Below are 13,065 nucleotides of genomic sequence, written 5' to 3' on the forward strand. Positions count from 1 at the left end.
CGAGGGCTGCTGCCCTCTCTGGAATCCTATCCTGGCATAAGCCATATGAGAACTTTTGTTTTGCATATATCTTTTGTGACAGGCACACTCTGCTAACAATCCAATCCATTTGGCACGGTACATGTTTGCCGTAGATAGTAGCTAATTTTCCCTCACTTGTTATCCGATTATGTATGAAATTAACTTCTTCAGAAAGCATTTCTGAGCAACTTGCTCCCTCAAGTCATGTTAGCGCCCTCACGACAATTAGAACTTGCTTTCTGACCACTGGAGTATTTGCTGATGGCATTTTAAACATATGATGATAAATCCAAGTCATGTGTAGGTCAAGCTTCAAAGTAAACAGCTTATGGAATAGATTTGAGGCATGATCTGATGTTTTGTTCAGTGGAATGCTAATTGAGTAGAATTTTTAATCGTTTTAAGGCCAGTCATTGCAAAGACTCACAGTTCATGTGATGTTTACCAGCTTCAGATCAGATTGACCCCAGTTGCCTTTATCACCTTTTCTCTTGCATCTATTTAGCTAAATGAAAAGAGACACTGAGGGGTGGAAATGTAATTGTGTTGCAAACCACCACTTATTCGAAAACACTGGGAGTTTTGTGATGTGGTTTTAGAATATTAACTGGTTAGAAATAATTGTGAACTAGTTGCTCTAGTGACTTGTTGTCATTGTGCCTTTGATCTATGCCGTCCAGTGAGTTAAAAAGACATTGGCTGGGATTCTCCGGCCCCGTCGCGGGCAGGACCCACCACGGGTGAGGCAGTGCCCCAGACAGAAGTCCATTGACTTGCGGGGAGACCGGACGATCTCGGCGGCGTGCAGGTGCGGAAAATCCCGCCCATTGGCATCCCGTGTATTTGCATTTGTTAATGAGTCTTCCTCATCTGCTAACAAAACCAGCAGTGTGAAAATGGGGATTCAATAGCACAAGGAGTCTGTGGAATGGGATCGAAGGACTAAATGGCCTACTCCTACTGGAAGAAATTAGCCACCAACACTCGCATGGTTTGGCATTAAACCTTCAAACTAATCATAGGCCTGGATTGCTGTGGCTTCAAGCTGATTCGGGCGGCCTTTAAAAAATGATAGGTGGGGCCCAAAGTCGGGACTACTGTTGCCATTCCTGTTTCCAGTCATTTTTCCCAGCGCGGGGTAAGGGTGTGGGTAGCAAGCCTGCATGCCGCATTCCCACCCTTGCTGGCTCTATTGCACAGGTGGGCATTTCAACCCACCCCACAATTCTGTTGGAGACAGAGCCTGTTTCTTAGGAGACATGGTTCACAGCACCTCAGAGGAGTCGTGAACCATGGGAGAACCCAAGTCCTGAGTTGGGTACCAAAAAAACAGCCATTCAACATTACCTTTAAAACTTGTAACTTCTCATAAAGCTGTCAATCAACCATAGTCATTCATAATATCAATAACAAAAGCTTGAATCCACTTCCCACCTCTTAATCTTATGTAAATAATTACACAAGCATTAAAAAAAACTCTTCAAAGAAAGATAATGTTATGACAAGGTAATAAAGATATTAATCAAATAAAGCTAGCAATCCTCCAAAATCAGTGTCAATATTGCCTGCAGGGCTAAGTCCATTAGCCATCCATGAAGCTCAGCCAAGCATTCATAATCAGGTCATCTAGGGGGAAAAAAATAGATGCCTGGCCATCTGTTCATATGAACATACGAACAAACATACAAATTAGGAGCAGGAGTAGGTCGCTCGTCCCCTCGAGCCTGCACTGCTATTCAATAAGATCATGGCTGATCTGATTGTAACCTCCTGCCTAACCCTGATAACCTTTCACCCCCTTGCTTATCAAGAATCTATCTACCTCTGCCTTAAAAATATTCAAAGGCTCTGCTTGCACTGCCTCTTGAAAAAGGGCATTCCAAAGACTCACTAACCTCTGAGGGAAAAAAGTCCTCCTCATCTCTGTCTTAAATGGGTGACCCCTTATTTTTAAACACTGACCCCTAGTTCTAGATTTTCCCACAAGAGGAAACATTTGCTCCACATCCACCCTGTCAAGACCCCTCAGGTTCTTAATGATTTGAATAGTCACCTCTTACTCTTCTAAACTCCAGTGGATACAAGCCTAGCCTATCCAACCTTTCCTCATAAGCCAACCAACCCATTGCAGGTATTAGTTTAATAAACCTTCTCTGCACTGCTTCTAATGCATTTACATCCTTCCTTAAATAAGGAGACCAATACTGTACACAGTATTCCAGATATGGCCCCACCAGTGTCCTGTACAACTGAAGCATAACCTCCCTGCTCTTATATTCAATTCTCCTTGCACTAAAGGATAACATTCTATTAGGTTATCTAATTACTTGCTGTACGTGCATATTAGCCTTTTGTGATTCATGCACTAGGGCACCCATTTCCCTTTGAATCTCAGAGCTCTGCAAACTCTCACCTTTCAGATAATATGCTTTTTTATTCTTCCTGCCAAAATGGACAATTTCACATTTTCCCACATTATACTCCATTTGCCGGATCTTTGCCCACTCACTTGAGCTATCTATGCCACATTGTAGCCTCCCTGTGCCCTCTTCACAACTTAATTTCCTACCTATCTTTGTATCTTCAGCAAATTTAGCAACCATACCTTTGATCCCTTCATCCAAGTAATTTACATAAATTGTAAAATGTTGAGGCCTTGGTACTGATCCCTATGGCACACCACTCATTACATCCTGCCAACCAGAAAAACACCCATTCATGCCGACTGTTTCCTGTTAGCTTGCCAATCTTTTATCCATGCCAAAATCTTATCCACTACACCATAAGCATTTAGTTTCTGCAATAACCTTCGACATGGCACCTTATCAAATGCTTTCCGGAAATCTAAGTACAGTAAATCCACCAGTTCCCTGTTATCCACAGCATATGTGACTCCTTCAAAGAACTTCAACAAATTGGTTAAGCATGATGTCTCTTTCAGACTGCTTCTGTTGATATAATTTCCAGATGGTTTCATTAGGAATGCTTGGCTGAGCTCCAAAAATGACCAATGGACTGAGCCCTGTAGGCAATTTTGACATAACTTGCAGAAGAGTGCTAACTTTGTTTGATTGACATCTTTATTACCTTGTAATAACCTGGGCCAAAATTTTACTTTCAGCATGCGGGTGCACGCCTGACATGTCCAAACATAACATGACACGCGATGACGTTGAGTGTGCATTCCGACATCATCGTGCATTCGTGCGACATTTCATTTGGCGGGTGCGCACCGTAGTCGGCTGTGCGCCTGCTGATAATTGAAAGGCCTATTAAGGCCATTAATGAGCTAATTAGCTTGTAGTTTACGCTGCCCGTCCAACCTAACGGTTGGCGGGCAGGCGAAAAGGCCAAGCAGCCTTTACATTTTTTAGGAAACCTCATCCACAAGCAGGATGAAGTTTCCTAAAGCTAATACAAATTAAATAAAACCTTTACTTTGAAAATAAAAACATGTCCCATCTCATGTGACACAGTCACATGAGGGGGACTTGTTTCATTAAATTCTTAATGCCTTCATTTACTTTTTTAAAAGCACTTCAATCTCCCTGAGGCAGCTCCATGCCTCAGGGAGATTGAAGCGCTCTTCTGCACGCATGCATGAACTACTTGCCAGGCCTGCTCTCCCTCCTCCCCCCTGCCTGCACAGGTAGCTGCCGCTCGCAATCCACGCAGGGCGGGCCTTAATTGGCCCACCCGCGTGAAATAGCGATGCGGAGCCAATCGCAGGTGGCGGTCAGCTCACCGACCACTCCTGCCGAGCCCGCCCAACAAGGGAAAAATTCAGGACCTGATCTTTCTTTGAAGTGTTTTCTTTTCAATGTCTGTGTAGTTATTACACAAGATTAAGAGGTATGAAGCGTATTCAAGCTTTTTATCATTGATTATGAATGGCTGCGGTTGGTTGAACATCTTTCGATGTTGTGAGATGATCAGTTTTTATTTTTAAAGGAGATTTTCAAAGCCTCTTTGCTTATTCTGTCAGTATTAGGAGCAGTGCAAGGACTTGTCAGACTTGCCAATGGCTCATTAGTTCTGTACTTAGTGAATACTGGAAGAGCGGGTATGGAGGATGCATGGAGACGTAGAGATAATGAAAGCAGTATGGAAGGGTGATGGAGGTGGAAGAGGTATGGGGGTATATGAGAGGGCATGAAAGGGCCATGAGAGAAATGAGAGGGCATAGAGGTGGCATGAGGGTGGGCGGGGGTGAGGGAGTGTTAGGAGTGAAGGCTTGAGGGCCAGACAGTCATGAATGCACCTGGCCCGATGTCGCAGTTAATGGATGTTGGCCTTCTAACCTGCCAGCCTCATCTTCCACTGACCTCTGTTGCTGCCACTGGCCTGCCTCCTTAAGCAGCAAGCCCATCTCCTACCCATGCCTGCCTCTCCAACGTGAAAATAGGTGGGTGGGCTTCTCTAGGATGGGGACAGGACTGCAGGGTCAGGAAAATTTCTGACTCCTGGTACCCATCTCCTTGACAAAAATCTGACCCATAGGGTCGTAACAGCACAGCACAAGTTCAGCCCATTGAGTCCATAATCGGTTCTCTTTAGAGCAATCTAATAAGTGCATTCCCCGCCCCTATTCCTGTTGGCCTGCAAATTTATTTTTCTCAAGTGCCTATTCAATTTCCTTTTGAAATCAACGATCGAGTTCATGTTTTGCTTTTACCAAACTTTGCTCGGAAAGACTGAAAATGAGGGAAATTTCAGAGCTGCCTGATATTGCCCAGCATTTACCGAAAAGAAGTTTTGTGCAAAATTAGGCACAATACATCAGTGCCTGAAATTTCCACAGCGGTTCTTCCGATATCTTGCCATGATAAGATCCTAGATAAGATCCTGAGGGGTCCTGACAGGGCGGATGTGGAGAGTATGTTACCTCTTGTGGGAGAATCAAAAACTCAGGGTCACGGTTTCAAAATAAGGGGTTGCCCATTTAGGACAGAGGTGAGGAGAAATTTCTTCTCTCAGAGGGTTGTGAGTCTTTGGAACTCTCTTCCTCAAAAGATGGTGGAAGCAGAGCCTTTGAGCATTTTTAAGGCAGATGTAGATGGATTCTTGATGAGCAAGGGGGTGAAAGGTTATAGGAGTTAGCTAGGAACTTGGAGTTGAGGTTACAATCAGATCGGCCATGATGTTATTAAATGGCAGAGCAGGCTCGAGGGGCCGAGTGGCCTACTCCTGTTCCGAATTTGTATGTACGTCCGTATGTATGTTCAGTGGAAAACCCTGAAGGAACACTGTACGCAGTTGTTCTCTTCTCCAGGGTTTCTGCCAACCTCCCAATGAAGGTATGGTGTTTGTTTGGTGAAACTCAACGTGTATTGCAAGCCAGCTACCCTATCAGTCTTTCACAACTTCCCTGAATTTGATTGATACAAAAACTTCTATACTGAAAATCTTTAAATAAGGCTACATTCATGTCTTCTAATGGTTTGAGCATGGAAGTGTTCTATCAAGAGATGTTAAAGATAGAAAGGGTCTTAAGAGTATGTCACCAAATTTTATTTTAAATGATTTCTTTTCTAGTTTGGCCCAAGAAGCCGAGCCAATCTGGCTGAGAAGGTCAGGCTGAGTCTTCAGTATGAAGAGGCAAAGAGGAGGTAATTATTTCTTGATTGATTTATTAGTTATACAGTTTTGTACATCTTTTGTTGCATGTTCTCTAATCAGAAAGATCAGTGTGGAAAGGAGGGTTTTTTTTGGTTCCATTTTCTATCTGCACATTCTTGTAGAATTGGATTCTGTCAGCTCAAGGTGAAGTTAACATGAGCCATTAAATTGACAGAATCACAGAACAGTGGGTTAGTAACTAATTCCGTTTTGCCTGTGCACAGTTTAAGGGGAGGAGGATTCTGCTGCTGATAATGAAACATCGTTTCTCAACTATATCAGAATGGGTGTCTGGTGCATAAGCGGAAGTCCCCAAATTGCTGTGCAGATCCTAGAAGCCAATCTGCACATTTAAAAAAGGACTCGACTGCTTTTTAATGGCGTGTTCTTGCCACCTGTAATTTAAAATTGCAGTTAGCCAGATCGGGTCAGGAAAGCAGTGGGTAAGCCTCCTGCTCTGTTTTAACCGCCAAGTGGTTGGGAAGGAGGGGGTAGCATACTCTTAAAATAACATCCAATGTTTCTGTCAATTTGTAAGTACATCAACTGCGGAATGCATTTATGGCCGGTTGTTCAGTGTCAAATCATATCTGTAGCACATGTAATGCTTTTGTTCTGCCACTGTACAAGTATAATTGTATTATGCAATAAAATCTCATCACTTGAAGAAAAATTAAATATGAAGATAATAAAATATACAATATAAACTATATATATAAAATAGAAAAACCAGGGGACTTTATCTTTTAAATTCTGACTTATCTAAAATTTCAATTTGATGCTTTCTATTGAAATATTTCTGGGAACCATTTCCCATTGGATTTTATTTGAAGAATCCACCCCTCCTCCCCACTCCTGCTTGGTGGTTAAAATTGGGTAGGGGGAGTTTACCTACTGTTTTCCGGACCCAATCTGGCTAAGTGCAATTTTAAATTACATTCGTTAAGAACACCCTATCTAAACCAGTAGGGCCCTCTTTAAATATGCAGATTGGCTTCAATGATGTGCACAGCAATTTGGGGACTTCCACTTATCCTCTAGGCACCTATTCTAATAAAGCTGAGAATTGATGGGGGAGGTGATGGCATAATGGTATTGTCACTGGACTAATAATCCAGAGACCCAGGGTAATGCTCTGGGGACCTGGGTTTGAATCCCATTAAGGTAGATGGTGGAATTTGAATTCAATAAAAAATTAAAGCCTAATGATAACCATGAAACCATTGTTGATTTAAAAACCATTGGTTTGCTAATGCCTCTAGGGAAGGAAATCTGATGTCCTTACCTGGCCTAGCCCTCATGTGACTCCAGACACACACCAATGTGGTGGACTCTTAACTGCCCTCTGAAATGGCTGTCAAAAGACACTCAGTTGTATCAAACTGCTACAGAAAATTGGATAAGGAACGAAACCGACCACCTGGCATTGACCTAGGCACTGGAAATGACAACGGAAAACTCAGCCCTGTCGCCCCTGCAAAGTCCTCTTTACCAACATCTGGGGACTTATGCCAAAATTGGAAGAGCTGTCTCACAGACTAGTCAAGCAACAGCCTGACATAGTCATACTCATGGAATCATACCTAACAGATAATGTCCAGGCAACACCATCACCATCCATGATGGTGGCACAATGTTATACAGTCGGGAGGGAGTAGCCCTGGGAGTTCCCAACAATGACTGTAGACCCCATGAATCTCATGGCAACAGGTTAAAAATGGACAAGGAAACCTCCTGTTGGTTACCATATATGACCCCCACCGTTCCCACCTACCTAGCCCCCCCCCAACCTCAGCTGATGAATCAGTGCTCCTCCATGTTGAACAGCACCTGGAGGAAGCATTGAGGGTGGCAAGGGTGCAGAATGTACTCTGGGTGGGGGACTTCACTGTCCATCACCAAGAGTGGCTCAGTAGCACCACTACTGACTGAGCTGGCTGAGTCCTAAAGGACATAGCTGCTAGAGTAGATCTGCGGCAGGTGGTGATGGAACCAACAAGAGGGAAAACCATACTTGACCTCATCTTCACCAATCTGCCTGCAGCAGATGCGTCAGTTGATGACAGTATCAGTAGGAATGACCACTGCACAGTCCTTGTGAAGATGAAGTCCCATTTTTATATTCAGGACACCCTCCATTGTGTTGTGTGGCACTACCACCGTGCTAAATGGGATAGACTTTGAACAGATCTAACAACTCAAGACTGGGCAACCATGAGGTGCTGTGGGCCATCAACAGCAGCAAAATTGTACTCCACCAAAATCTGTAACCTCATGGCCTGGCGTATCCTCCACTCTACCATTAACACCAAGCCAGGGGATCAACCCTAGTTCAATGAAGAGTGCAGGATGACATGCCAGGAGCAGCACCAGGCATTCAAAAAATGAGGTGTCAATCTGGTGAAGCTACAACACAGGACTACTTGCGTGCCAAACAGCAAGCGAGAGACAGAGTAAGCAATTCCACAACAAACGGATCAGATCTAAGCTCTGCAGTCCTGCCACATCCGATTGTGAATGATGGTGGACAATTAAACAACTCACTGGAGAGGAGGCTTCACAAATATCCCCATCCTCAATGATGGGGGAGCGCAGCACATCAGTGCAAATGATAAGGCTGAAGCATTTGCTACAATCTTCAGCCAGAAGTGTTGAGTGGATAATCCATCCTTCGGAGGTCCCCAAAATCACAGATGCCATTCTTCTGCCAATTCAGTTCACTCCACCTGATATCAAGGAGTTGCTGAAGGCTTTGGGCCCCGACAATATTACAGCAATAGTACTGAAGACTTGTGCTCCAGAACTTGCGGTACCCCTAGCCAAGATGTTCCACTCCAGCAACAACTCTGGCATCTACCCGGCTATGCGAAAAATTGCCCAGGTATGTCCTGAACGCAAAAAGCAGGACAAATCCAACACTGTCAATTACCGCCCCATCAGTCTACTCTCGATCATCAGTAAAGTGATGGAAGAGGTTATCAACAGTGCTACCAAGCGGCACTTGCTTAGCAATAACCTGCTCACTGACATTCAGTTTGGGTTCTGCCAGGGCCACTCAGCTGCTGACCACATTACAGCCTTGGTTCAAGCATGGACAAAAGAGCTGAACTCCAGAGGTGAGGTGAGAATGACTATCCTTGACATCAAGGCAGCATTTGACTGAGTGTGGCATCAAGGAGCCCTAGCAAAACTGGAGTCACTGGGAATCGAGGAAATCTCTCCACTGGTTAGAGTCATACCTAGCACAAAGGAAGGTAGTTGCGGTTGTTGGAGGTCAATCATCTCAGTTCTAGGACATCACTGCAGGAGTCCCTCAGGGTAGTGTCCTCGGCCCAACCATCTTCAGCTGCTTCATCACTGACCTTCCTTCCACCATAAGGTTGGAAGCGGGGGTGTTCGCTGATGATTGCACAACATTCAGCACCACTCGTGACTCCTCAGATACTGAAGCAGTCCATTTCCAAATGCAGCAAGACCTGGGCAATATTCAGACTTGGCTGACAAGTGGCAAGTAACACTTGTGCCACGCAAATGCCAAGCAATCCTCTTTAGTTCTGAAGAAGAGTCATACGGACTCAAAACGTTAACTCTTGTCTTTCTCTCCACAGATGCTCAGACCGGCTGAGTTTTTCCAGCAATTTTTGTTTTTATTTCAGGTTTCCAGCATCCGCAGTATTTTGCTTTTATGCCAGGCAATGACCATCTCCAAAAAAAAGAGAATCCAACCATAGCTCATTGACGTTCAAGGCCATTATCATCACTGAATCCCCCATTATCAATATCCTGGGGGTTGCCATTGACCAGAAACTGAACTGGACCAGCCATATAAATACTGTGGCTACAAAAGCAGGTCAGAGCTAGGAGCCCTGTGGCGAGTAACTCAACTCCTGACTCCCCAAAGCCTGTCCACCACCTAGAAGGTACAGGTCAGGAGTGTGATGGAATGCTCTCCACTTGTCTGGATGAGCACAGCTCCAACAGCACTCAAGAAGCTTGATACCATCCAGGACGAAGCAGCCCTCTTGATTGGCACCCCATTTACAAATATTTACCTTCTCCACCACCGATGCACAGTAGCGGCAGTGTGTACCATCTACAAGGTGCACTGCAGGAACTCACCAATGCTCCTTAGACAGCACCTTCCAAACCCACAACCACTACCATCTAGAAGGACAAGGGCAGCAGACACATGGGAACACCAGCACCTGAAAGTTCCGTCCAAGCCACTCACCATCCTGACTTGGAAATATATCGCCGTTCCTTCACTGTTACTGGGTCAATATCCTGGAACTCCCTCCTTAACAGCACTGTGGGTGTACCTATACCACACGGACTGCAGCGGTTCAAGAAGGCGGCTCACCACCACCTTCTCAAGGGCAATTAGGGATGGCCAATAAATGCTGGCCCAGCCCGTGAAGCCCACATCCCATGGATGAATTTTTAAAAAATGATCAGCAGCAGAATCTTCCTCCCTTTTGATTGTGAATGGGAATAATGGAATTGGTTACTAATCCACTGTTTTGTGATTCTGTCAATGTAATTGTACATGTTATCTCCTGATGTATTTTAAGAAATTCTAGATTAAATTATTCAAATATTTCAAACTTACATGTGAGTGCTCCCTTTTACTGTATTTATGCCCATTGTGTAAGAAGCTTTATTTCCTCAGTTTTCATTAGCCTACTAACTATCTTTTCTACTTCTGTCCCTTATTCATAAACACACATTCTCATTTAAGACTTCATTTTCTCAAACCTTTCTGCACCACTTGGATTTGTGCCTAAGTGTCACAAGCATGCGTTGCTGCTCTTTAAGTGTAAAATAGACAACAACTTGTGATAATGAAATGTTGTTATGACATTCCCTTTGTTTCAGAATAGCAAATATAAAAATCGAATTGTCAAAGCTGGATTCCGAGGCCTGGCCAGGGATGCTTGATGTTGAACGAGACAAGCTGATGCTGATTAATGAGAAGGAAGAACTCCTGAAGGAACTGCAGTTTGTTACACTACGGAAATGCTCACAGGATGAGCTGACACGGCTGGAGGCAGAAAGGAAACGATTGGAAGAGGAGCTTCATTCTGCACCAAACGCGCCCAGTGAAGCACTGGCTGAGAGGTCTGAGCTGTGTTGTTATCCTGGGAGCCTTTAGGGCAGCGTGAGGGGATCATGGTGACTTCTTGTTAAATATTTGGCAGGGATGAAGTATGCGAAAAGAGAGAGACCTAGGGCTGTTGGTGGACAGATCTTTGAAGGTGGCAGGTCAGGTTAACAAAGTAGTTCATAAAGCCAATGGGATCCTGAGCTTTATAAATAGAGGCCAGGAAGTAATGCTAAACCTATATCAAACCACTAGTTTGGCCCTAGCTGAAGTTTTGTGTCTCAATCTGGGTAACACAGGGATGTTCGCTAATGATTGCAGAATGTTCAGCGCCATTCGCAACTCCTCAGATACTGAAGATGTCCATGTCCAAATGCAGCGAGACCAGGACAATATCCAGGTTTGGGCTGCCAAGTGGCAAGTAACATTCGCACCACACAAGGACCAGACAATGACTATCTCCAACAAGAGAGAATCTAACCATCGCCCCTTGATGTTCAATGGTATTGCCATTCACTGAATCCATCCACTAGCAATATCCTAGGGGTTATCATTGACCAGAAATTGAACTGGACTAGCCATATAAATACTGTGGCTACAAGAGCAGGTCAGAGGCTAGGAATCCTGTGGTGAATAACTCACCTCCTGACTTCCCAAAGCCTGCCTACCATCTACAAGGCGCAAGTTAGGAGTGTGATGGAATGCTCCCCACTTGCCTGGATGAGTGCAGCTCCCGCAACAGTCAAGAAGCTTGACACCATCCAGGACAAAGCAGCCCGCTTGATTGGCACCCCATCCACAAACATTCACTCCCTCCACCACCGACGCACAGTGGCAGCAGTGTGTACCATCTACAAGATGCACTGCAGGAATCCACCAAGGCTCCTTAGACAGCAGCTTCCAAACCCATGACCACTGCCATCTAGAAGGAAAAGGGCAGCAGACACATTGGAACACCACCACCTGGAAGTTCCCCACCAAGCCACTCACCATCGTGACTTGGAAATATATCACCGTTCCTTCACTGTCGCTGGATCAAAATCCTGGAACTCCCTCCCTGACAGCACTGTGTGTACCTACACCACAGGGACTGCAGGGGTTCAAGAAAGCAGCTCACCACCACCTTCTCAAGGGCAATTAGGGGTGGGCAATAAATGCTGTCCTACCCAGCGATGCCACATCCCATAAATGAATTTTTTAAAACTCCACACTTTAGGGAGGATGTAAAGGCTTTGATGAGTGTACAGAATAGTTTTATTAGCATATTTCCAGGGATAAGGGATTACAGTTATGTGGACAAAGTGGAGAAGCTGGGGGTGTTCTCCTTAGAGCAGAGAAGGCTAAATGGAGATTTGATGGAGCAATTTGAAATCATGAAGGGTTTTGATAGAGTAAATAAATAGAAACTGTTTCCAGTGGCTGAAACAAAAACAAAAATTGCTGGAAAAGCTCAGCAGGCCTGATGTGGCGAAGGGTTGATAAACAGAGAGCAGAGGCGACATGAGGGAAAACTTTGTTGCGCAATGAGTGGCGAGGACTTCGAATACATTGCCTCATAGGACACAGATTCAATAGCAGCGTTCCAGATGGAATTTGGGTAAACACTTGAAGGAGAAAATATTGCAGGGACATGGGAACCAACTGGGTTGCTCACCAAAAGAGCTGGCGCAGATTCAATGGGCCAAATGGCTGCATTCTGCACTGAACAATTTCCATGATTCTATGATTTTCATATTCATTCCATCTTAAACACAAAAGAGAATGAGACCAGAAGACTGTGGGACGTATATGATGGCATAAGGACCGGGATGGATTTTTTATAAATATTATTTATTCTGGCGCCTTTGTTTACTGTGTTGTTTACTGTGTTTATTTACTGCGTTTCACAGATACGGCAATCCCAGTTTACTGAGGGCAATTTATTATTACTTTAATTTTCAGACTAAAATTACAAGAGAAGAGGAAGGGACTTGTGCAGCAGCTTGAGGATGCGACGCAACTAACCATGTCTCTACATTCACAACTTAAAAGGTATGTGTTCCTATGACGTGGAAAATTCAAGCCTTTACTTGCAACTATTTATAAATTTGTACTGAATAATTAAAGAAGAATGATTATAAGGAGGATCTTTCTGTTTTCAATTTGTCTTGTTGATCTATGATCCTGTCACAAAGAGGGCATGGGCACTGTACTCCGCTGCACATGCAACCTTCAAACCCCATTCTGTGTACAGTGCTGACTCACCTTCAGAATTCCACCTTTTCATTGCTCTCTCAGCGAGTGAATATAATTGTTTTGAATAAACAGAAAATGTACAGCAGAGG

At 44.3% G+C, this 13,065-nt stretch overlaps 1 protein-coding gene across 4 annotated transcripts in view; it reads left to right on the forward strand.

Moving 5' to 3' along the window:
* The window catches only part of LOC144692796 (protein WWC2-like), a 263,584-nt gene that overhangs the window by 189,614 nt on the left and 60,905 nt on the right, over positions 1-13,065 (forward strand). For all 4 annotated transcript variants that reach the window (XM_078561877.1, XM_078561881.1, XM_078561889.1 and 1 more), the window contains exons 8-10: positions 5,557-5,630; positions 10,516-10,758; positions 12,683-12,772. In XM_078561877.1, the coding sequence (XP_078418003.1) occupies positions 5,557-5,630; positions 10,516-10,758; positions 12,683-12,772 (407 nt within the window). The remainder of the gene's footprint in view (positions 1-5,556; positions 5,631-10,515; positions 10,759-12,682; positions 12,773-13,065) is intronic.

This window comes from Cetorhinus maximus, chromosome 2, assembly GCF_964194155.1.
Source record: "Cetorhinus maximus chromosome 2, sCetMax3.hap1.1, whole genome shotgun sequence".
Taxonomy (NCBI): Eukaryota; Metazoa; Chordata; class Chondrichthyes; order Lamniformes; family Cetorhinidae; genus Cetorhinus; species Cetorhinus maximus.